At 47.3% G+C, this 23,874-nt stretch overlaps 1 protein-coding gene across 1 annotated transcript; it reads right to left on the bottom strand.

The window, feature by feature from the left end:
* Positions 1-2,575: 2,575 nt before the first annotated feature.
* Positions 2,576-23,592, bottom strand: MFRP (membrane frizzled-related protein). The gene is made up of 13 exons (XM_035139728.2): positions 23,433-23,592; positions 16,174-16,324; positions 15,184-15,315; positions 14,159-14,320; positions 13,680-13,908; positions 13,354-13,484; positions 12,896-13,021; positions 11,763-11,839; positions 10,153-10,301; positions 8,656-8,786; positions 6,144-6,278; positions 4,824-4,951; positions 2,576-3,219 (listed from the first exon to the last, which is right to left on the bottom strand). Exons 1-13 carry the CDS (start codon positions 23,565-23,567, stop codon positions 2,995-2,997), a joined length of 1,911 nt encoding a protein of 636 aa, XP_034995619.1. The 5' UTR covers positions 23,568-23,592; the 3' UTR covers positions 2,576-2,994.
* Positions 23,593-23,874: the final 282 nt, after the last annotated feature.

The raw sequence follows: 23,874 nt of genomic DNA, 5'->3' as shown, positions 1-23,874 counted from the left end.
AGTGAGGCTAGATCTCTTTTGCTGACGGGCCAGTTTTCTGTGGGTGGGGAATTACTGATGACAGGAATCCAATAACTGTGTATCCTCTCAACTGAAGCCTGAAATGTTGCAGTACCAGGGACAGTGGTTTCTGCAGGGAAGGGTTGAAGGTCAGGTGGCAGGGCATCTGCTGTTCATGTAGAACAGGGGTCAGCAAACTTTTTCAGCAGGGGGCCTGTCCACTGTCCCTCAGACCTTTTGGGGGGCCGGACTATATTTTGAAAAGAAGAAGAAGAACGTATTCCTATGCCCCACAAATAACCCAGAGATGCATTTTAAATAAAAGGACACATTCTACTCATGTAAAAACATGCTGATTCCCGGACCGTCTGCGGGCCGGATTAGAAGGCAATTGGGCCGCATCCGGCCGCCGGGCCTTAGTTTGCCTACCCATGATGTAGAAGGTCCTAAATTCAACCCCCAGCATCTCCAGGTAGGGCTGGAATAGCATGCATGGTTCACCCTCCTCCTCCCCATTTTTATAATCACAACGACCCTGTGAGGTAGGTTAGGTTGAGAGTCAGCCACTGGCCCGAGGTCACCCAGTGAGCTTCATGGCTGAGTGTGGATTTGAACCCTGGTCTTCCAGGTCCTAGTCTGGCATTCTCACCTCTACTCCACACTGTTGGCAGTGAGGTGGAAGAGAAATCAAGTGTTTAAAGCTAATAATCCCATTTCAAAGTGCAGATGGAGGGATAACATGTATGTAGGAAAGTCCTTGCATTATAAACTCCTTTTACCTGGAAAGCTAGCATAGGAAGACATGAAGCTCTTTCCCTTACACACTAGCTTTCTTCTTGTGGGTTGTTTTCCCCTCCTCTTTTGCTGGTGGATTATTTTTTTAAGGGGATCAACCGTCACCTGCAGTCTGAAGTAGGACAGTCTTCTACCACGCTACCACTTCATTCTGCTAAGATCAAACTAATAAATTGTGCAGCCCTGTCAATTGTTGGAGGTGCTGGAGGGGCAGGCTAGAACAATTCCATATCACCCGCAGGTCTGAAGCATCCGCTTTCAGATACAAGGAAAACTGGAAGCTCCCATAAGTTTTGTCTGTGTTGTTTCAATCACTCAGCATGCTGCTGTAATAGCTTGATCTACAAATGAGGCAACTCTGAAGTCTTCATAATCTTCACATAATCATTATTAAACCAGATGTATTCTGGAAAGAAATACTTTCAGCAGGGCTTTGCCGCAAGGGCTGGGCGCATCTGACAATTACAGTACATGCAAGCACAGAAAACTCACAGGATGTGGTTTGGGATGGAGGATTCAGCTTCCTGAGAATGGCAGCTTTCATTAAACAACAGTAACAAGCGTCTAGTCCTTAAGATGTATAAAAGCCCACTGAAAACTCAGAAATCAAGTGGGTGGCTGAATAAGATTTGCAATGTTCCAGGAACAGGACTTCAGGGCTCTGCATGTCTCTGCCCACACCCGCTCACAATGAGCACAGACGGAATGCATTTTGCAAAATAAGGAAAAGTCTTGGTTGATTTGCATGGTTTATAAAGGTAAAGGTAAAGGGACCCCTGACCATTAGGTCCAGTCGTGACCGACTCTGGGGTTGCGCGCTCATCTCGCATTATTGGCCGAGGGAGCCGGCGTATAGTTTCCAGATCATGTGGCCAGCATGACAAAGCCACTTCTGGCAAACCAGAGCAGCACACGGAAACGCCGTTTACCTTCCCGCTATAGCGGTTCCTATTTATCTACTTGCATTTTGATGTGCTTTCGAACTGCTAGGTTGGCAGGAGCTGGGACCGAGCAACGGGAGCTCACCCCGCCACAGGGATTCGAACCGCTGACCTTCTGGTCAGCAAGCCCTAGGCTCAGTGGTTTAACCCACAGAGGGTGCTAAATTCAGCTGTCTTTGACAAATAATTCTGAAGGGTGTTTTTTGGTGTTTTTTTTAAATGCATGCAAAGTTAACTCATGAGGGCAGAGCTGAAATGGGAGATTAATGTAAAATCACAATCCAGTAAACTACTATGTATATAGTGCAATCTGATGCTGTGTTAGCTGGAACAAGAAGATGTCCTTATTTGCTGGTATATAATCAAGAATTATTAGGGTTGTCACTCAGAGAAAGGAACAATTGTATCACTTTTAATCAGCGAATCAATCAACTTCATTGCAGGGGGCTGGACTACATGACCCCTGGGATCCTGTCCAATCCAAAAGTTCTATGATCTGAATGAATTTGCATTTTAACAACATAATCCTGGTAGGCAAATCTATCTTCCTTCCTTCCTTCCTTCCTTCCTTCCTTCCTTCCTTCCTTCCTTCCTTCCTTCCTTCCTTCCTTCCTTCCTTCCTTCCTTCCTTCCTTCCTTCCTTCCTTCTTAGCACATGTGCTGCTGTAGGCATAATCTCACAGGAGGCTTTTGCTCCCATGTAAGAGAGAAGAAAGAACTCCCCTTCTAAGAAAGGGCTCACAAGCCGTGGACTTGTCAGTATGTACAGTAAAAATCATTTACATTAATCTTTTCTTTTTAAAAAATGCCTTTTAAAATCAACCATAAAGACTTAAAAACCAATCAGCTAAATATTGCAGCTCTAATTATGATGGAAGCCCCCTGCAGCCTCTGATATGTTATTATCCAAGTTATTTATATGGGCACCATCAAGGCGCATAGAACTTTATGAAGGGTACGAGGACAGGCCTCTTACCCAAGGTGCTTACAATCTAAAAACTCAACCCCCAAACTGCAAATTGTCCTCCTGTTGCTCAGATTCCACCGGTTCCTTGGAGAGACGTTCGTCAGTGGGTAGCCTACAAAGCATTGTAGCTCAGATCCCAAGGCCTTCTGGTGGAGGATTTCTTCTGATGGGGAACTTACGCTCGGGAACTGGCGGCCTCCAAAAGGTCTCCCACCAAGCTGGGCAACGAGAGGAGCGTTCAGCAACACAGCAGGTGAAGTAGAGGATGTGGACGGAGCGGGGCAGCCCCTTTTATGGCAGGAAACACTCCAAAGGGTTGTTGGAATCTAGCAGGACGTTGCAGTTCAGGGGCCACGGGAGACCCAGAAGGCTGAGGGATTGCTGGCAGCTCTGCTCGGCTGCCAGGCACACAGAGCGGCACGGCTGGAGGATGCCCCCGTCCGGGGTGCACTTGGGTACGAAGAGGCTGCACAGGAGCAAGCGCAGAGATGGGTAGCAAGAGAAGTCTTTCAGCATCTGAAAAAGAACAAGCAAGGGGCAGCAGGGAAAGGCACTTGTCAGGCGTTGAAATAGCCCTTCTCTCACCACTCTGGGAAAACATGAATGGTTTACTGTATAAATACCTAATACTGCATTTGATAGCCCATCACTGGAAGTACCCCATGCAGAGATGGTGGTCTCTTGCCCTAGCTCAGTGGTTCCCAAAGGGGGCGCTAATGCCCACCATGGGGCAGTAGAGCTGTTAGTGAGCATCAGACTTTGAGAAGCTGGTAACATAGAGTTATAGAATTCGAAGGGGTCCCAAGTGTCATCTTGTCCAACCCCCTGCAATGCAGGAATCTCAATATCATAGGATCAAGTGGAATACTGTGTCCAGTTATGGGCACCGCTATTTAAGAAGGATGTTGGCAAGCTGGAACCTGTGCAGAGAGGGCAACCAAGATGATCAGGGGTCTGGAAACTAAGCCTTATGGGAAGCGCTTGAAGGAGCTGGGTATGTTTAGACTGGAAAAGTGGTCTGTCACATGGAGGAGGGAGCAATGGCTTCAAGTTGCAAGAAAGGAGATTCCGACTAAGCATTCGGAAAAAAAACTTTCTGACAGTAAGAGCTATTCAGCAGTGGAACAGACTCCCAAGAGAGGTGGTGGACTTTCTTGGAGGTTTTTAGACAGAGGTTGGATGGCCATCTGTCATGGATGCTTTAGCTGAGATTCCTGCATTGCAGGGGGTTGGACTAGATGACTTCCAACTCTAAGTGCATCAGTTTTGCTGAATCAAGAAAACTGAATAGTTTTAATTGGGTTTTGAATAAGTGTGTAATTAATTGCTACTGCTTTGAATTTTCATTGTGTTATCTTCCTTAGTTGTGCAAACTGCTGTTCTGAACAATGTGTTATAGGGCAGGGGGCACTGAGAATGAGTTTATAGGGCGGGGGGAAGTTTGGGAACCACTGCCCTAGCTGGAAAACGTCTGCAAAGAAAAATGCTAATGACGGGCGAAAGCAGGAGGGACAAACCTGAAGATATGTGGGACCCCTTGTCACATGACCTGTCAGAGAGCTGCAACACAACTGCCGCTTCTCCAAGAAATCATTTCAGTTAGATTTATTACTGAGACACCTCCTTGGCTAAGCATTCCTGATGGTTGTTGGTAAGTGGATGCATTTAGTGCATTTGTGAATTTTCTCTTCTAACGAGTAGAAAATGGCTGTGCACTGTGTGGGTTATGGTTAAGTCAAACTTCTTTTCTATAATTGTTGTATGATGTTGCGATGTCATGGATTTATAAAAAACAATCTTTTTAAAAAATGAGCAAAGGGGCAGAAAGGGAGTCATTTTCCTGGTTCTGGCTCCAGCTGACCTAGAACCAAGGATAGGCAGTGGCCAACAGGCTTGGTGGGGGCATTTTTCAGGGCTCCACATGCCCAGGAACCAATCTATCAATCTTTCTAAAGTGGTGGGAGGGATGTTGTCCTGCTGGGCCAGATCTTTCTCTCCTGCTCCCCACTCTGTGGCAAGGTGTTTCTGTTGATGTTCCCTACCTTCCCTGCAAGCCAAGGGTCCAGCCCCCCCCCCCGTCACTCTCCCTCACCCTTTTCCCCACCTTCCTCCAGGCTCACCATATAGTCTTCGAGATGCTCTTCTGCCTCTTGCTGATCCATAATGGTCAGCCAGATGTTGGGGAAAGAGGTGGCATTGTAACTGAGACCCAAACACATCTCCACCTCAATCGGCTCACAGGACGGCTCTGCAGGTTAGAAGAGAAGGAAAAGGTGGCAATGTTTCAGATCCAGCTCAGGAACATACAGAGCAGCTTGGCTGACCAGCTCAAAGTTACTTCTAGCCCAGCATGTTGTCACCCTCCAGGAAAATTATCACTGGGCACCAGAGGTGAAAACCCTGTTGTCTTGCCTAATCCCCACCCCCCAGCAGCTCATATTTATAGTTAGGTTATGCATAGTGGGACGCAGGTGACGCTGTGGGTTAAACCACAGAGCCTAGGACTTGCCGATCAGAAGGTCGGCGGTTCGAATCCCCGCAACGGGGTGAGCTCCCATTGCTCGGTCCCAGCTCCTGCCAACCTAGCAGTTCGAAAGTACAAAGTGCAAGTAGATAAATAGGTACCGCTCTGGCGGGAAGGTAAACGGCGTTTCCGTGTGCCCTGGTTTGCCAGAAGCGGCTTAGTCATGCTGGTCATGACCCGGAAGCTGTACGCCGACTCCCTCGGCCAGTAAAGCGAGATGAGTGCCGCAACCCCAGAGCCGTCTGCGACTGGACCTAATGGTCAGGGGTCCCTTTAGCTTTACGCATAGTTAGATTGTGCCAGATTCATTTCCCCAGGTTCTGATGGGGAGGAGGCCTTGCTAAAGACCCTAGACTAGGGAGCGGTGGCCTTGAATAGTGATAGCCTTCTAGCAACGAACTCATACGCTGGGGGCAAACTGGGGAGACAAAATGAGGCTACTGAGAAACAAGAGGGAAGGGGAAACCAGCACGTCCCCTTTGTGGAATGCAATCCCTGCAGATATACAAGAGACTCCAAAACTTTTGGCATTCCGACAGCTCTTGAAGGCACACATGTTTAGGGAATTTCTTCTTGATCTAATGCTTTCAAGTGTTCTTTTTAACTGATATAATTGTTATCTTTTATTAAACAAATAACCACGCAAACACATACACCAGTCTATATCATCAAAAATTAAGAAGGCCCCACAATTTATGTTCGGCCGAAAGGTGGCCTCCAGATCTAAGAATGTCGAAGGCTGCTGCTTTATTATATTCAATTGCTTAACATAAATTATCTTGTTGTTGGAACAGCCATTTAAGGTAGGCCAGAATTTATTATCCCCATAATAATGACAGGGCAGCCCTTTTTCAACAACTGGTGCAGGACCTCAACTTTAGGAATCTTGTTTCATGAGGAAGGAATTGCCGCTCACCGAAAGATGCATAGGTGAGGCTGGTGCAGTTGAATTCGTCGCTCCCATCTGGGCAGTTGTGCCAGCCATCACACACCAATGCCTGAGACAGGCACTCGCCATTTCTGCAGGAGAAATCCAGGGGGCTGCATGTTTCTGGAGAGGGGTTGAGAAAGGCAAGAGAGAGGACAGCAGAAGTCTTGGGTAGATAACACCCTGCTAAATGGCAGCTTCAGCCTTAAGGGATGGGGAACTTCCAAAGCAGCATGCAACTGCTTTAATACAAACTTATTTTAATTAACCTCTGCAAGGCTCAATCTTTCTCCCTTAATCTACATGTCAGCACCAGATAGCATCATTATATAGTTTTGTCACAAAGTGGCCACTAAATCTCAGTAGGGGAGCCAGGGATTCCCAGTTGCTTTTCTTCTTTCAGAGAAACTTGAAATTTCTTCCAAATCCAAAGAGTAAAGGGGATCATTTGGCCCATGAGAAGCACTTGGATGGTACTCTGTCCTGGAAATCCTCATCATTTGATGAGGAAGCAAGGAACTTGGGTGGGTGGGATTAGATTTTGTTTGTCTCTTAATGAGAAACTACCTGATTTGCGCTTCCTGAAGCAATGCACAAAATGAAACTCAGCTATCTTGTGAAATTCACCCTTCTCCGAATCTTGCGATGCGCCTCTCCAACCAATGTGTCCAAAAATGAATATATTAAAGGAAAGTGTGCATAAAAGACCCGTCTTTATGAAGACGACATTAAAAATTAATTGTGTTAGGAAAAATGGCTTGCAAAAATGTGCACATTAGTCAAAACTGCATCCAAAAATGCATTTATTTGGGGAAATTCGCACTAAAATACTGATAAATTTTCATGAGCTTTTTGTTCTTTTAGTGCAAATTGCTGTGGAAATGTGGTGACCTTTGCATACGATTAGAAGAATGAGAAAGTGAGAGAAAGTGAAATTGACAGATTCATCCATGCCTAGTGTGTGCAGTTGTACAGTTTAGCAGCTCACAAGTTTGGCCTGGAGTCAGATGTGAGTTTTCCTCTAATCACATGAGAATGAAAGCTTTGGGGTCAGTGGCATTCCCGCTTAGGGGTTTCTCTCTCCCCTGGATGGAAATTTCCTGCTGTAAAGCTAAGTAGTAATTATGGAAAACAACAAACACAGAGAGAAAAACCCCAACTGCCAAAATGTATGTAATCCCAGGAGGGCTAGAGTTTGAGAACAAACAAATGCAGTCCTTCCCAAGAGATGTGGGCCAACATGACCCCATCCCCCGTCCCCAGATCCAGTGCCACCAGTGCCACCTCGAGGCTTTTATGAATGAGGCCCCTCCTCAAAGCTCCAGGACTGATGTGGCAGAAAGCAGGAGTTTTTCTGCTATTGGGGAAGTAGCTGCTATGGGTGGCAGCTGGCCCCCTTCATAACCCTCTGCCCAAATCTTCCTTCTTTCATCCTCCCCCACCTTGTTTTCATTTTAAGAAAAAGAATGCCTCTAGTCCTTTTCGTTAGCAGAGACAGAAGAGAAAATGTGTGGATAGCAGTGCAGTGCAGACTGGTCCCATTAGGGCAAATGGGGGATGACCCTACCAGCCTCAATCTGACTTCAGCTAGCCCCCACCTGCCTGCCTTCTCTCAACCTCCTCCTTAGTCTCAGGGCTGCCCTTGTAGAACTCAGCAGAGAGGAGGATAGAGACAAGACCAGAATGAGCTGGATCTGCCTGACATGGGCTCTGTCTCTTATCCATCACTGGCTCTGGCGCCACCAACTGTTGGCCTTCCTGCTTGCTGCCCTACCAGTCTCAGCGGGGACCAGCCACTGTGACTTCTAACACTTCCTGTGAGACAGAAGGGAAGGTATGTGGCCAGCAGTCATTCGGGGGGAGCAGGGGTGAAGTCTCACCCCCACTTATTCAACAGCAAGGAAAACATTTTCCAACCCTCTGCATGCCAAATCAATTGGATTTTCTCAGAGAAAAATATGCTGTTAAGGAGAGGAAGAGCAGGAGGTTACACCAGCATGCACAGCTATTGATCAAGCTACCATTCTTGATTTGAAAGATTCCAAAGTCCCTTTACTGCAAACAACCATAATGTTACAGAAGAGTGCGCAAGCTTCTGAGTGCACCAGAATGCTTCACCAAGCTAGATATCAAGGTAAGTGTTTGGGGCTGGTGGTGAGGTAGGAGGAAAAACATGGCTTAGTATTAAAACCACAATGTTCAACCTCCCCACCCACCCCCAATTTAAGAAAGTTTGGCTGGAATCCCAGAGCTCTGGAAAGGTGTCTTCTCTTTGCAATGGGAGGTAACAATTTTAAAAGGGGAGGGTGCCTCTGAAGATGGGCAGTGTGTTGCCCCTTTCTGAGGCCCACGTGGGGAGGGAGAAAGCTCCAGGAAATAATGTGTAAGCAGGGGCTGGTGAAAAGGGGCTAGTGGAAAACAAACGTTGAAGAGAAAGCTGGCTGGCCCATTCTACCTCAGCTGGCGGTAGACAAAGGTGCCAGGAGCCACCATCACCTACTTTCCGTGGCGTTGTGGGCATGGTAAGTGGCAAAGAACCCGTTGTCAGCTATTCCTTCGTCCGCCACAAAGAGGACTGTCATGACGTGCTGTGAGGAGGTCAGGACAGGGGGCAAGTTAGAGCTGCAGAACCTGCAAAAAGAGGAAGGAGAAACTGACTTTTAACAAAGCACCCAATTCTAAATACGGGGATACACACCCACACCCACAAATCCTGCTGTTGTTGGGGCTGGTTATCTGTAGGCAAAGCAAGCACTGACTGAGCAGACAGACCCATGGATGCCCAGCTGGAGAAAGAAGTCTGGCTTTGCATGAAGTGATGAATCACTCATCAGAGGCTTTACAAGTGGGGTCTGTAGTAAAATGTTGCCGCGTGAAATGCTCCTGCTCAGGGTTCCAAACATAACATGTTCTAGGGCACTCCATTCCATGCCCCTCCCACCTGGTTTCCCATTCCTGTCCATACTCAGCATTCTGTTCCCACTGAGCATGCTCAGTATTCTATGGGCTTGAGAGTGTTTTATTTTGGAGATCTCATTTAATTTCCTCTCACCCCTTTAAATACATCACACCCCACAAGTGTCCTGAAAAAAAACGGGACATCCTGGGTTTTCCCGTGAGAGCTTGGTGGCCATTTTGGGTGCTGTGATATCACACAATTTCACGCAGAGATATTGTCCCAAAAAAATAAATGCTTTTATTGGGGCTATAATCTCATGTGGCACCCTAAAGTGCATCTTTTTCTGTGGTGTGGAAGCACAGATGGGAAGATGTGCATTCCGGTTTTGGGACTCAACATGTTGGAGATTGATTGATTGATAGATGTTAATTCTGCACACCTTGGGGTTTTCCCGAAAGACCTGATCACTCGCTCTTGGGAGCATATGGTGCCATTGGGGCTACAAAAGGATCAACACTCAGAAAATGAGTTTGCTATTTGCATATAGGATAGAGCAAGGAAGTCCTGATTGGTCCCTTTGTGTCACCTGACAGTTGCCACACTGGTTACTGTGCTAGTGGTTTCTGGATTGCAGCATAGACCTAGGCCAGAGGCTCCCTCTTCTGGTGAAAACCTTCCATTGAAATGTTTATACAATGGCAGGGGAAAGGCACTGCGGGGAAGTGGAGAGAGAGAGAGAAAGCATTTCTCCCTCAGTCAAAATATTAGAACTTGTGGAAATCCGATGAAGTCAAAAGTTGGAAGACTCAGGGCAGGCAGGAGGAAGGATTTCTTCACATGGTGCAGGGCTAAATCACGGAATTCACAGTGACAAGATGTAGTGATGGCCATCAATCTAGATGGCTTTAAAAGAGGACTTCCCATCTGGTTGACCATGTGAACAGGACACTGGTCTGGATTGGCCCCCTTTGGCCTGATTCTGGAGTCAGGCTCTCCATATATTTTCATGAAACTTCTGGGAATTGTTGGGTTCTGACCATGGTAACAGTTTGAATTCGCTAGCATTACTGGGTGTGTGTGTGTGAAAGACCACCATACCTGCCCATGACGCTGGTTGCTCCCATCCCAGCGCTGTCGTACACCTCCACAAAGTCATAGTTGCACTCCTCCTGGGACTCGAGGCTGAAGTTGTGGAAATGCAAGTCCACCACGTGGCCCACGGGCACTGAGATATGCCAGAGGCAGAGCTGGAAGAGAAAGGCAGGTCTACTATACACGATAGGGGGGCTCCTAGCGTGGCTCAGCATGGCAGTATAAAAACTGGACTACTCAGATCTCAGGTTCCTAGGAAGCCATCTTAGTCAGACCATTGGACCATTTAGCTCAGTATTGTCTGCTCTGGCTGGCAGCAGCTCTCCGTGTGTGTGTGTGTGTGTGTGTGTGTGTGTGTGGAAACTGCCTTATCCCGAGCTCAGTGTTGTCTGCAATGATTGGAAGCTGCTCTCCTGGGGATGCTGGGGAGACCACCAATGGCTGGTGCTCATTGATTCTGGTGGGGCAGGAGGCAGAGCCTGTGAGAGGCACAGACAACTATTCTTTAGTTCTGCCTCCATCCTCCCCGCTGCTGACTTTCAAAACTGAAGCCATCCATCAGTGAGAAAGATGGGGAGCTCATCCCATCAGCTTTGCTGAAAGACCAGCTATACCAGGCACCACCTGCTGCTAAACTGTGCCAGCAGGTCATTACAGAGCAACCAGAATCAGTGCTTGAGTTTTAGTTTTTCTTCTTCCTTCCCTGTCCCTTTCCCCTTGTGTGTCGTTTTGTTTTAAGATCGTAAGCCTGCAAAGCAGGGATTCTCTTGCTTTAATAGGCTGTATGTAAGCCACTCTAGGTATGCCTTTGGCTAAAGAATGGGGCACAAATGCTCTAAATAAAATAAAACAAAAAATAAATAAACAGTGAGGCTAAATAGGAGGAAGCTGATAGTCCGTGAGCTGTCCACTGGGCTGGAAGTAAGAAAGAAGACAGGCATATGGGGGTTCACAAGGAGCAAGCTGAGGTTGTTAGGACAATGCCCCATTTGCCCCAATGGACAAGCTTCCATTGCTGGGGGCTGAACCTACTGGGGAACTTCTACATGCAAGGCTGAAGCTCTGCTAATGAGCTACAGTCCTTTCCCCAAGCACAAATTTAGGTTCTGGAACTTTGCTACATTTTGAACTTGTATGCAAATGTCGTTCCAGCCCAAGGGCTGGGTAGAGATTCTTTTACATGTGGCTCTTCCCCTCTCAGCAATGCAAAAAGCCTCTAACGATACAGAGGTGGAGAATCTTTTTCAACATTCCCATGCAAGCATTCTTCCAGGAGCTACATTCTGGCACTAGGGTGGGCCCAAGCCACATTTACACATCCACCCCACCCCACCCCACCCCCCACATGTCCACATTTATTATTAGAGGATTGCAGGATTTGAACTACCATGCGTGCTCTACGGAAAATTTTTCAGAAGTCCCACAGTTGCAGTGGCTTTCCAAGAACTGACACTGGACTGCTTCGGATTCTGCCACTTATTAGGGCATTGCATTGCTGCAAGGTAAAAGCATCACAACCCAGCTCTGTTGGGTGCATGCAAGGTAGTGTGGGGGCAGGGACAATGAAGATGGGCCCCCCTCCTCTGGTCCATAATACGTCTCAAGTCGCCACTCACCTGCAGATGTGGGTATGGCTGTGGGTAATTTGGGGAGAATAATTGCCCTTCCATGCTGGTGAGGGTCCCCCCACAACCTGTAAGGAAACACACATATTGTGGTGAAGGATGGGCTTGCATTATTGGCACCAGAGAGAAGGATATCCAAGTGATTTCCCCCTCTGCTCCCTCCCTCTCCTCTCCTCTCCTCTCCTCTCCTCTCCTCTCCTCTCCTCTCCTCTCCTCTCCTCTCCTCTCCTCTCCTCTCCTCTCCTCTTGTACTTTCCTTCTTCTCACAATGAAAGGCAAATTGTTTGCAACTCCCATAGCTATTTCAGACAAAAAACAGGAGAGCGGTCCTACCCATTTAATAGTTGTGCAGAACGATACCACTGAATATTAAAGGTGCAGGAGACCTATCCTCATTTCCAGCATGTCCACTCAGATTCCAGTAACAGATTTGGGAACCTGGCCAAACCACTTCACATAGAAGCCCCCTCCCAGATCTATTCTGAAACAGACAGGGCTAAGCCCCCCCCCCCGGCCTGTTTGAACTATTCTTTTAGAGCAGTATCATATCACTTTAAACAGCCGTCATGCCTTCCCCAAGAGAATCCCGAGAACTGTAGTATGGTAAGTGTGCTGAGAGTTAAGCAACCCCCTATTCCCCTCGCAGAGCTACCATTTCCAGAGTAGTTTAACAGTCAATTGCTCTTCTGAAGGAACTCTGGAAATGGTAGCTCTGAGAGGGTTAGAATTAGTTGGAGTGCCCCCCTTTCAGTAATGGAAGCAACGGGGTAGATAGAGCTCCACCTCTTACACTTCCGCTGCCTGAGGTGGGTGCTTCACCCTGTGTCCTGGGTGAGCTGGCTCTGGTCAGAGATTATCCTTGGGGATAACCCCATGTATTTACCTGGCAGGAGGTGCAAATTAGGCCAGTGTGGATTGATAAAACGTGGACCAAAGATAAAGAGAAATTCTGGATGTTCTTAACTGCTCCGCCCATAGAAAGGGAAACTCATGATTTTGCTTGGAGCTCATTCTTCCAGTATTGGCATTTGCCTCCCTCTGCAATGCCTTCCCACCAATAATTCTTCTGCCACTGCCCCACAGCAACAATGGGGGCCAGCTGCGTTGGCTGTTGCGGACTGTACCTTTGTGCTTTGTGCTACAGTTGGCTTCATCTCTCTTGTCATGGCAGTCGTGATAACCATCACACACGTAGGCCGAGTGGAGGCAGAGCCCTTGGTCACAGAGAAACTCATCCCAGGAACAGTTCTCTGGAACAGACAAACACCCCTGGAGGACAAGAAGCTAAGGATTCCAACTGGCCTAAAACTTGTTTTGGAACCGGACAAAGGCATCATGGTTTCTCCCATCTCCTTGAAATGAATGAATCTAACTTAGGTCAGGTTCATCACACTGAAATGAACAAACCTAATTTAGTCTTCGCCATTAGCTTCAACGGGTCTAGCAACCAAGTAATAATACATTCCTCAAATCACCAGCACTACCCAGTACTTGGAATAAAACATTTGGAAGGATCTCTTTTAACCCCCTAAGAGTATTGCTTTCTGCCCCAGGCACCTCCATACCACCTGGATTCACTTACTTTCACTGGGCAGAATGGCCCGATACCAGGCAGTGAAGCCCGAGGGAGCAATGTTGTCATCTGAGACAAAGATGACCTGAAGCTGGCTGGAGTTGGTGTTGATCGTTGCCGGTGCCACGGAACCACAGTACCTGCAAAAGCCACCTGTTTAAAAAGGGAGTCAGGGGAAAAATAGCTAGTGCTTTCCCATGGCCCCCTGGGAGAGAAAAGGGGTGGGAATGGTCAGAGGATATATCCTGCCCTGCCTCCCAAAGGACAGAGCAGCAAAACGGTGCAATTAAAAATAAAGCCAATTCGAAATAAACATTAGGATGACGGCACTTTACCTGGTACTTCCATCCCACAACGAGGAAGCGTCCTGCTCCTTGAATATCTCCAGCCGGTCATACAGGCATGAGGCAGAACTCTCAATGTCTAGCTCCTCCACCTTCAGCTGGATCGCCATCCCTGCCGTCACCCGGATGTGCCACTTGCACAAGATGTTTGGTGGGTAGGGGGCTGGGTAGTTTGGGGAGGTGAAGGTGCCCTTGGGGCCATGCAGGATCCCTCCACATACTGTACGAGGGGAAAACAACAACAACAACGATGACACATTGAGTGGATTTACAGCAGGCATGGATAATCCTTTGCAAGCTGAGGGCCGCATTCCCTTCTGGGCAACTTTGCAGGGGTGGGTAACAGAGTCTCAACTCAGTGACTGTTCATTGTACCAAATGAAAAGCAGGCACCCCCCCCCCCCAGTGGATAGGGCTCATGCTTCTAAAGGCAGGCGGGGAAACAACTCTGCCATCAGCTGCCTACTCACATGGTGCTGGCATTGTGGTAACAGGCGACTCTCCTCCCTGGGATAGCGTCCCTGTGGGCTGGGGGCTTGGTGAGGTCCTGGTGATAGGAGTTGAGGTAGCGGTGATGGTGTGGGCATGAGAAGCCCCGAGCGAGGGTTTGACGGGATGGTGGGACTTCAGCTCTGTTGCCATAGAAAGAGAATTTACAAGGGATGAGAAGAGCCGCAATGGGAAAGGAGTGGCTGAGGCTTTCCTCTCTACCCTCAACCAGAGTTAGGAAGCTGCTTTATTCAGAACCAGACCTTTGGCCCATCTACAGTGGACCAAATGTACATTCAAAGCACACCCAACATGCATTTGAAGCACATTGCTTCCCCTCCAAAGAACCCAGGGAACCGTAGTTTGTTAAAGATGCTGAGCAGTGTGAGTCATTATATCCCTGCCCAATTACTGAGGACTTCAGGAGAGCCACCATGGCCCAGCCTGTGCTATAAATTTAAAGTGGTATTATACCACTTGGAACAACCACGACGTCCCCTAGATAATCCTGGGAACTGCGGTTTGTTATGGGTGCTGAGAGTTGGACAGAGACTCACAACATGGCTCAGACACACAGCTCATATCCAATATTGTGGGCCTGCTTTTATGAGCCTCCTTTCCCGCTGACGTCAGAGAGCACCCCCCCCCCCGTTGAATCTACAGTGCCTACTGAAGACTTCCTTAAAAAACCCAGAAGGCATTTTAACTGAATTTCATAGTTTTAACTGATTTTCATCTTGCACTGAGTACTTGTACACGGCTTAGAAACTACCACAACTAAACAGGATATAAATTGCCAAGACAAATGGAGTAAACAACTAAATAAATATAGAAAACATCTGGAGGGCACCATGTTGACTACCCTTGCTTCTATTAGATCTTCCAGCTCTGCCTTAAGGGGGGTTGGTTGGTTGGTGAGGCAGAAAGAAGTACTTTCTGGGGAAAGCAGGAGGGGCCCACCCCCCTCTGGAGGAATTCCGGACAGGTCCCGATGACTGAAACTTACGGGAGGCGATGATGATGCCCACTAATAAGGCCAGGAGGAGAAGAAGCACCGTGCTGAGAATGGCCACGCAGAGCCAGGAGAACTTGCAGTCTGGCTTGAACTTCCTGCTTGCCATGTCCCGGACCTGTTGGGCTGCAGGCACAGAAGCAGGAGCGGAGCGTCACAGTCATGCAGTCATGGCACAGAAACCTCCCAGCATCCTCCCCTGTACCACCACCACAGTACCTTGCAACTGGAACACAGGAAGTTGCCTCAGACAAGTGAAGCTATTTGGCCATCTAGCTTATTTATTTATTATTTGTTCATTGCATTGCTACACCGCCTTCCTGCCAAGGCACTCAAGGCAGTTTGCAATTTTTAAAGTGGGTAAGATGCTAAATGGTAGTGGTGGGTGAGGAGCAAGCAACAGTTCTGACTGGGCCAGTCCCTGATGTTATCTATGACTGCATCCTGCACATGCTCATTCTGTAGCTCAGCAGCACTGCTTGCTGCTCTTGGTTGGCAGTTTCTCCATCACCGACTGTCCCCTGGGAATCTCCTCGGACACACCCCCTGGTCCTCAGGCCACATCCTTCATTGCCCCTGCCTTGCACCCTCCTCAAGTGTTTCTGCCTGGCTGGAATGTGTCCTTGAACTCTGATGGTGATTCTTGCTTGCTTTGATGTTGGAGGATGCAGAGGAGTGCTAATCTACAGCACTAAGGTAAAATTCACACCTGAGCCTCTAGCCCCTTCCAGCTACTGTATTAGCATGTTGCCCCAGAAAATTTGCCCAGAAGGGAATGTGCCCCCACCCCCCGGATGAAAAAACAACAACACCTCTACCCCTGGCCTATGGCTCAAAAGGCTCCCCAATCACCTTTGCCCTGAAAGGATTCCCCCACTGGACCACTTGCTCTTTTTCACTCATGCTAACAACCTCAAACATAGATCTGCCTAGTGGGGCCCTGCCAATGTCTTCACCCGCTCCCTCTTCCCCAGTTGGTGATACCAAAGCCGTTGGCAGAGAGTTTGGTGCTGTTTCTGTTCTCAACGTCCGGCTGACTCTGGGCTGGTGCCTCGCCATCCTCCTCAAACACGGGGTTGGAGAATTCTGTTAGCAAGAACCGCGGCAAAGGTGGAGCCAGGGGGCTGGCATTTTCCTGGGGGAAACCAAGCACCAGTGAGATATACATATATATTGCTGCAAGCCACCCCAATCTGCAAGTGGAAGGAGAGAAAAGGATGACGTCCTTCCTTCTTGCCTTCTTCTAATGATCAGCTGCCCCCATCTAATACGATTTGCATTTTTAAAAAAACAAACAAACACCTGCACAGTTAAGAGCAAGGACAAATTTATTAACATCATATCCAACTTGACCCTCAATTGCATTTCTTCTACCTGCATTTACCTAAGACACCTCTAGTAGTGAGTTGTAGAGCAAAGAACAATACAGCCTAGATTATACAGCACCTTACTTAGGACCATAGAAAGATGCCTTTACTACTGAGTCAGACCACTGGCCAATTGAATTCAGTCTGCTGAGAGTGGCAGTGTTTCTCTGGTTTTTCAGGCAGGAGTTTTCCCCAGTCCTACCTGGAGGTATTGAGGATGGCACCTGAGACCTTTTGCGTGCTCTACCACTGAGCTGCCGCAGGGGATGGGGCCCCCTCACCTTCTCTGCACCAGCTTCTTTAACATGCTATAGCCCAAGGGTGAGCTGACTTTAGTCTTATATGATCCAGGTGCTTCGAGGCTGTGTTTGGGGTGGGGCTTAATACTGTAACAGTTCACACAGGTATGACAAACAGGATGCTGATAACAGGTTTTTCCATTTATCTGATCTCCCCCAGAGAGGGTAAATCTGGATTAAATAGAGGCGGGCATTTGATGTCAACTGTGTTGTGCGGATACTGCAAAAATAAAAATAAAATAAAAATGGCATAGGTGAGGAGCACCTTTCCCATAATAAACACCTGTCTGGAAGGCCCTCTGTACTGTTTTGGCTCTAGAATCCAGCTAAATGTCTGCATACTTAAAACACACACTTTCCTCTTTCCCAAGAATTTTGGGGAAAGCAGTTTTTAAGGCTATTGGGTGGCAGACAGGTGCATATGCTCTGCCACTGTCATATTAATATGCCTGTCTTAATTTCTGTTCAGTCAGTTCATATCCCCTGCTGCAGCCCTCTGGCTGCATTATAAGTGGCCCCTCATTGGTAATAAAAATCTTTGTCCTTCGACCCATCAATCTCTGTGGTGCTGGACTTCCATCCAAACCTTGTGAAGGTTATTTCCAGTGGTCCAGGATAGCTAGAGTCCCTGCTTTTCTGGCTTTGGTCAAAATTATCTTAGCTATTTTGATGGCTGATTCAGCTATCACCTTGCTCTGGGCATAGGTAGGTGAAGATGCCAGATGATCAAATTCCTGCTGCTTTTGGAATGCCCTGAAACATTCTGAGACAAACTGTGGTCCATTCCCCAAAATCTTTGAACTCAACATCCATACATAGGTCTTGGCATCATCCAGATTGCTTCTACTTTTGCTGGGTCCACTTTCTGACCCCCTGCTTTCAACAGGTGGCCAATAAAAGACTCTTCCTTTAGTCCTAACCTGACTTCACCAGGCGTTAGTGTTATATTTTTTCTCTCTGCACCTCTCCAAAAAAACATGCTGAACTTTTTTGTCATGATTTTTTTGTTGCCGCCTTTCCACTATCTCCTTCTCCCACAATTACGGTAGTATGTCACCAGCAATTATTTTCAGGCTCCTGATTCAGCCGACACAGAAATAGTTCAGGGGCGAAGTTGATGCCCACTGGCATTCACAGCCAACGATATATGCCAAAAGGAGTTGCCAAAGTGGTCAGATAGCTTGACTCTGTGTCAAGCTCTACGCGCCAGAATCCATTTTTTACATCAAACACCGATAAAACCTTGGGCTCAGGATAGGTCACATACTGCAGCATCAATGGTTGGTAGAGGGTAATGCCTGTGATTTAGTGCTCCGTTCAACGGTTTAGGGTTGATACAAATGCACAGCTTTCTTGAGGGTTTCCAGATAATAACTGATCCATGCTTTATGTACATCAAATTGGGGCTACTCCTCCATGGTCACCATTTGAGGAGTGCTATGGCTTAGGGTGGGCGGGGAAGCCAGCGTCCACTTAAGGCTGGGTCCTGGGTGCAGCTGGCTTTTACAGCCAGGGAGTGGACTAGAGGGAATAAGTTTTCCTTCTGGTCCACTCTACCATACCACGCCCCCGGACTCACCTACGATTGGCTGCAACCGGGAGCGAGCCCCAGCAGCCAACACAGCCGGTGGTGGAGGAAGTGATGTCCTCTCTTGGCCACGCTGAAGTCAGAAAAGACCACCAGACACTGCCATGGTTGTGCTGGACTGCAGCCACTGCTCCCCACCCCCCACCCCAAGTTGGCATTAAGTACTCCTTATGCTTGTTTTCCTCTCTCTCCAAGGCAAGATCCAGATAGAATTCAAACTGTTCTCTCCAGCGCCTCCATGCCTGGGCTAGATTAAATACAGTGAAATTCAGTGGTGCTGGGGGTTTCAGGCCTCTCTCCATGATCTAAAAATCCTTGGTTTTCCCCCTGTTTATTTTCTTTGCTGCTTCAACTGGGTTCTATTTCCAAACCGCTGCCATCATGTTTCAATTGGTGTTGATTATCGTTAAGGATCAGGCAGGAGTATTATAAAACAAAGAACTTTATTTAAATAAGCTTTCTTTAATTCCAAACTCTCTTGAGCCTCCTGCTCAATGCTGAATCACTGTCTCACTGAGTTTCTCGCCCTGACTGCTGTCTTAATCCTCTTAATTAGTTCCACGTACATTGATAATGATAGCAGTAGAAGATCCTGGTTGGATCACACCAAAGCCCAGCTAGTCCAAGGTCCTTGGTGAGAATCCTGGCATTAGGCGGTTGACTAGCCACTGGCAGCCATTGGCCACTGTCTAACTCCAGCTGGTGTAGTAGACAGAATGTCAAACTCAGATCAGGGCAGACCTGGGTTCGAATTCTTACTCACCTATGTATCGTACTGGCAGCATATCATTGTTCATGTGTCCTTGGAGTTCAGCCCCACTGAGTTCAATGGGACTTACTCCTAGGAAAGTGGATTTAGGATTGCAACCTGGGTGACTTTGGGATGTTTCATAGGGTTGTTGTGCTGCTAAAAAGGTAAAGGTAAAGAGGCCCCTGACCATCAGGTCCAGTCGTGTCCGACTCTGGGGTTGTGGTGCTCATCTCGCTCTATAGGCCGAGGGAGCCAGCGTTTGTCCGCAGACAGCTTCCGGGTCATGTGGCCAGCATGACAAAGCTGCTTCTGGCGAACCAGAGCAGCGCACGGAAACGCCGTTTACCTTCCCACCAGAGCGGTCCCTATATATCTACTTGCACTTTGACGTGCTTTTGAACTGCTAGGTGGACAGGAACTGGGACTGAGCAACGGCAGCTCACCCTGTTGCAGGGATTCGAACCACCGACCTTCTGATCAGCAAAAGGAGAAACCACTAGGCCCCCTTGATGTCTATGGAGGAAGGGCAGAGCAATTTTTTATTTTTATTTTAAATGTAACTAAGAGTAAAGCAGCTGTAAATACTTAAACAAAAATGCGACTCTGAGCATTTTTCCGTGTCTGATGCAAAACCAAAATACAGCTCAGAATTTCCCTCCAAAAGTTTGGAATCTCTGGTTACAAAGCAAGCCAGTCTGGCCTTGTGAACAGAATGCAGTTGGAGTGTGCTGATGCTAAACTACACTTTCATCTCACTTGCTGTTCTTTGCTGGCAGATGCTCTTCAAACCGAGGGATTGTGGCTTTCATCAGGGAAGGAATGCACGGGATCTCTTCCTGCATACTTTCACAATGTGATAATTGGGTTTGTTTTGGGGAATCGGAATGAGAGCAAGCAAGCGCTTTTACATAACCCTAGCTCATAAGGAATAATAATGTTGCTATATCAGCTATATCCACAGGCACAATCCGCTCCAACCAGTAACAGCACTCGTACGTCAGAGTTGTTCAAAGAACTAAGCTTCCGTGATCTCAGTGGTCCTTACAACTGCTTTGCAAGGAGGGCCAGAATTGCTACAATCATGTCACGGGGTGGGGTGTGTGTGTGTGCTGAGGCTGGGAAACCATGAACTGAGATATAAACTAGGCTCTTTCCAGTCCACTTTTATCAGCTATGCTAGTCTGGCATATGCTAGTGTGTGCACCAGCCTACGTGTGTGCATAATAGGAATGGGTGATTCTGTCAATTTAATCTTATCTTGGTTTCTCATTTATCCAATCTTAAATCCAGCTCTCCACATTTCCACATCAGCTGGCAATTACACACACACACTAGCTGGCCCTGCCACACGTTGCTGTGGCTCATCCGTGTGATTCCCCCCACCCTGTCCCAACCTATGACATATCACACCCCCTCTTCCCCCCACCCCCGGCTCATCCCTGTGACTGGCCCCACCGTGTCCTGACCTATCCCGTCCCCTCCTCCCCCTAATCCCCACCCAGGGGAGTCAGTACTTCCATTTGGCCTAGTCTGTAAAAGCTTCAGCCTGGTATGTAAATGGGAGCCGAGGTGCTGTTGAGAGGGAAGTTTTTATAGGTGCAGTACCAGTGTAGTCGCCGCTAGAGGGTGCTGTTTTGCAACCTCGTTCTTTTTCCAGCATGCATTTTCGTCTGAGTGGTGTGTTTTGAAACACGGGGTTTTGGGGTTTTTATCGGGCACAGGTGTGACATCTGTCTTAGCAAACTTTCCTATAGCCTTCAGACATTCACATGTGAAGTTGTGTCAATATTTCACCTCAATCGGTCAAGTGGTTTTGGTGAAAAGTGGAAACACACCCACATGCCCAGTTTACACACACACACACACACACACACACACACACACGGAAAAGTCCTTATGAAAGTAAATCAGCATGTCAGTGCAGATTTCTTCTAACATACAAATTTTTGCATGCAATTTTGCAAATTAATTAATTTATGCTGAGCAATCTTAACACAATGCACTTTTGTATGTTAAATATATGCATTTCTATGTACACTTTACTCCAATATATGTCTTTTAAATGCATTACTTGGCTGGAAAACTGCACTGCAAAATTCGGAGTAGTACAAACTTCAAAGGATGACTGTGTTTCAGTTGTCCATTAGGCAGGTTTGCTTTAAATGCAAGCTGAATCAAATTTCTTCCTATCCCTAGGTATAATTCAGTGAGCAATGTCCTCACTCCAATAAATTCCAAAAGACTTTAAACTCCCTTTAAATTGCCAACCCCACAACCCCTGAGAATGCATAACTAGGAAATGTATTTTTAATTAATTGACAATATTTACCGTATATACTACTTGATTGTAACCAATCCTCAAAGCAGTTTACAAAAGAGTAAAACACTAAAATTATCAGTGAAAAGAAGTAAAAAACAACTACTTAAAATATTCAAACAATAATTAAAATCAATTATGAGCTACAAACCAGATTAAAGTATGTGCCAACATTCTGGACAGGCTTGCTTAAACAAAAAAATGGTTTTAGTAGGTTCCCAAAGCATACGGTTCAGGCATCTGCCTGATGTCAATAGGCAGGGAGTTCCAAAGCGTGGGTGCTGCCCCAATAGAAGACTGATTTCTTAAACAATGCAGAATGAGCACTACAAGGCACCTGTGACGGAACAAGTTACGAAGATCAAAGTGTTCAAGTAAACTGATCCCAAGCTGTTAAGGTGAGTCATAAGAGCATCAAGAGAGCCTGTTGGACCAGACTAACGGACTATCTAGTCCAAAAATGCTGTTTTCTGGAGTGTCCAACCAGATATTTCTGGGAAGCCCAGTGTGGGAAGGCTGAGTGGGAAGGCAAAGCCCGCTTCCTACTATTATTTCCCAGCAACTGGTGCACAGTCTTCCGAATATCTTTAACCTATTTCCTCTTATATTTCACAGACGTAAATAGGGATGCACTTGTTAACTTCCCAATTCACCTGCAGCTAGACCATTTTGTACCCTGGACTTACTGGTCTCATTCCCCTCACCCTTTAGATCAGGGTTTCCCAAACTTGGGTCTCCAACTGTTTTTGGACTACAATTCCCATTATCCCTGACCACTGGTCCCGCTAGCTAGGGATGGTGGGAGTTGTAGTCCAGCAACAGTTGGAGAACCAGGTTTGGGAAACCCTGCTTTAGATGGTCAAGTGTGTTACTTCAGTTGGGAAATACACATTTAACATGTATCTTTCCCCACCACTTCCCACATGTTTCACATCTGCAGGGTTAGCCGATGTGGTGCCCTCCAGATATTGTTGGACCTCCATTTCCCTCAGTACAGCTAACAGGGCCATTGATCAGGGTAATGGGAGATGTCATGCAACAATATCTGCAGCCATTGTGTTGGTTATCCCTGTGTTAGAGAAAAACACACACATCCTCCAACAAGCAAGAGTTTGCCAAACCTGATACTGATACTGATAATAAAAAATACAGTTGATTCATTTACATATTGCACAGATTCGAAAGCACAAAGGGGATTTGCTTTTGATCTAAAGATCTAGAAATTTATTTATTTATTTATTTGAGTTTGAAAGGATCCTGTAGGACATCCAGTCCAACTCCCTAGTCCATTATCTACCTTTTTCAAAATGGTCCTCTTGCACTACACAGTGCCTTTGATGGCAACTCTTTTGGAGACCCAGGTAGTGGGGAGGAGGGGGAGCTGAAAGTGGGAATCAAGGCAGCTTCAGCAATTCATGCATTAGCAAAAGCACTCCAAAATCTTCCCAATAGGCAAGAATAAGAACACGGAAAAATATGGTGTTTTTCTTACAAGGCACAGAGACCAGCTCTTTATACTTGAGGGAGCATCTCTACCCCCATCATTCAGCCTGGACACTGAGATCCAGCTCTGAGGGCCTTCTGGTAGTTCCCATGTTGTGAAAAGTGAAGTTAAACAGTCAGAGGTCCTTCTCGGTAGTGGCACCCACCCTGTGGAACGCCCTCCCGTCAGATGTCAAGGAGCTAAAGAACAAAACAACTTATAGAAGACCTCTGAAGGCAGCCTTGTTTGAGAGTTTTTGTGTTTTAATATTTTGTTGCCCAGAGTAGCTGGGGCACCCTAGTCGGATGGGTGGCGCGCGCGCGCACACACACGCGCACACACACACACACACACTGGGTGCTGTCCTTGGTAAATAAGAGCTATTGGTGTCATTGGCAGTGCCTATAACAGTGATGCCCTGCCTTCCTTTGTACATACCTTGCTCTGATCCAGTTCCTCCGGCTGGAAGATGACCTCTGTGTAGTCCTTCATGGTTGTGGGAGAAGGCGTGGGGAACGTGGACAGGATCCCTGCCCTTCCTAGGCTGCTGCATCCCCCGACCTCTTGCGGCATCCGGTTCGCGGCTGCACAGCAGCTCCCCCTCCTTTGGCCTTCTGATACTCACCACATTGGCAAGGAGAGGACAGTGGTGAGGGCTCCCTTCCAGGACCACAGTGGGGACTGTGCTGAAGGCTTGATTTTTCTAACACAGAGAGCCTGACGGGGCACTTAAACCAACGGCGCTTGTCGTAGCCTCCACCAGCAAAGACCATTGGCTTCGTGGCAGGCAGGCTCATGGGACAAGAGGCCTGCCAGGCTCCTGGGAAGTGAAAGAATTTACAAGCATTAAAGTCACCAACCTTCCCCCCCACCCTTCTTA

This window comes from Zootoca vivipara, chromosome 15 (genome assembly GCF_963506605.1).
Source record: "Zootoca vivipara chromosome 15, rZooViv1.1, whole genome shotgun sequence".
NCBI classification, from domain to species: Eukaryota; Metazoa; Chordata; class Lepidosauria; order Squamata; family Lacertidae; genus Zootoca; species Zootoca vivipara.
Note: the sequence above shows the minus strand (reverse complement) of the source record. Positions and strands in the feature narration are given on the sequence as shown.

Bases quoted from the DNA above. Each gene is read 5' to 3' on its own strand.
- MFRP (XM_035139728.2), bottom strand. From the start codon at position 23,567: ATGCCGCAAGAGGTCGGGGGATGCAGCAGCCTAGGAAGGGCAGGGATC. The intron at 13,022-13,353 runs GTAAGTGAATCC...TGTCTGTTCCAG, and splicing joins GGCCATTCTGCCCAGTGAAA to AGAACTGTTCCTGGGATGAG. The intron at 4,952-6,143 runs GTGAGCGGCAAT...TCTAACCTGCAG, and splicing joins CCTCACCTATGCATCTTTCG to AGCCGTCCTGTGAGCCGATT.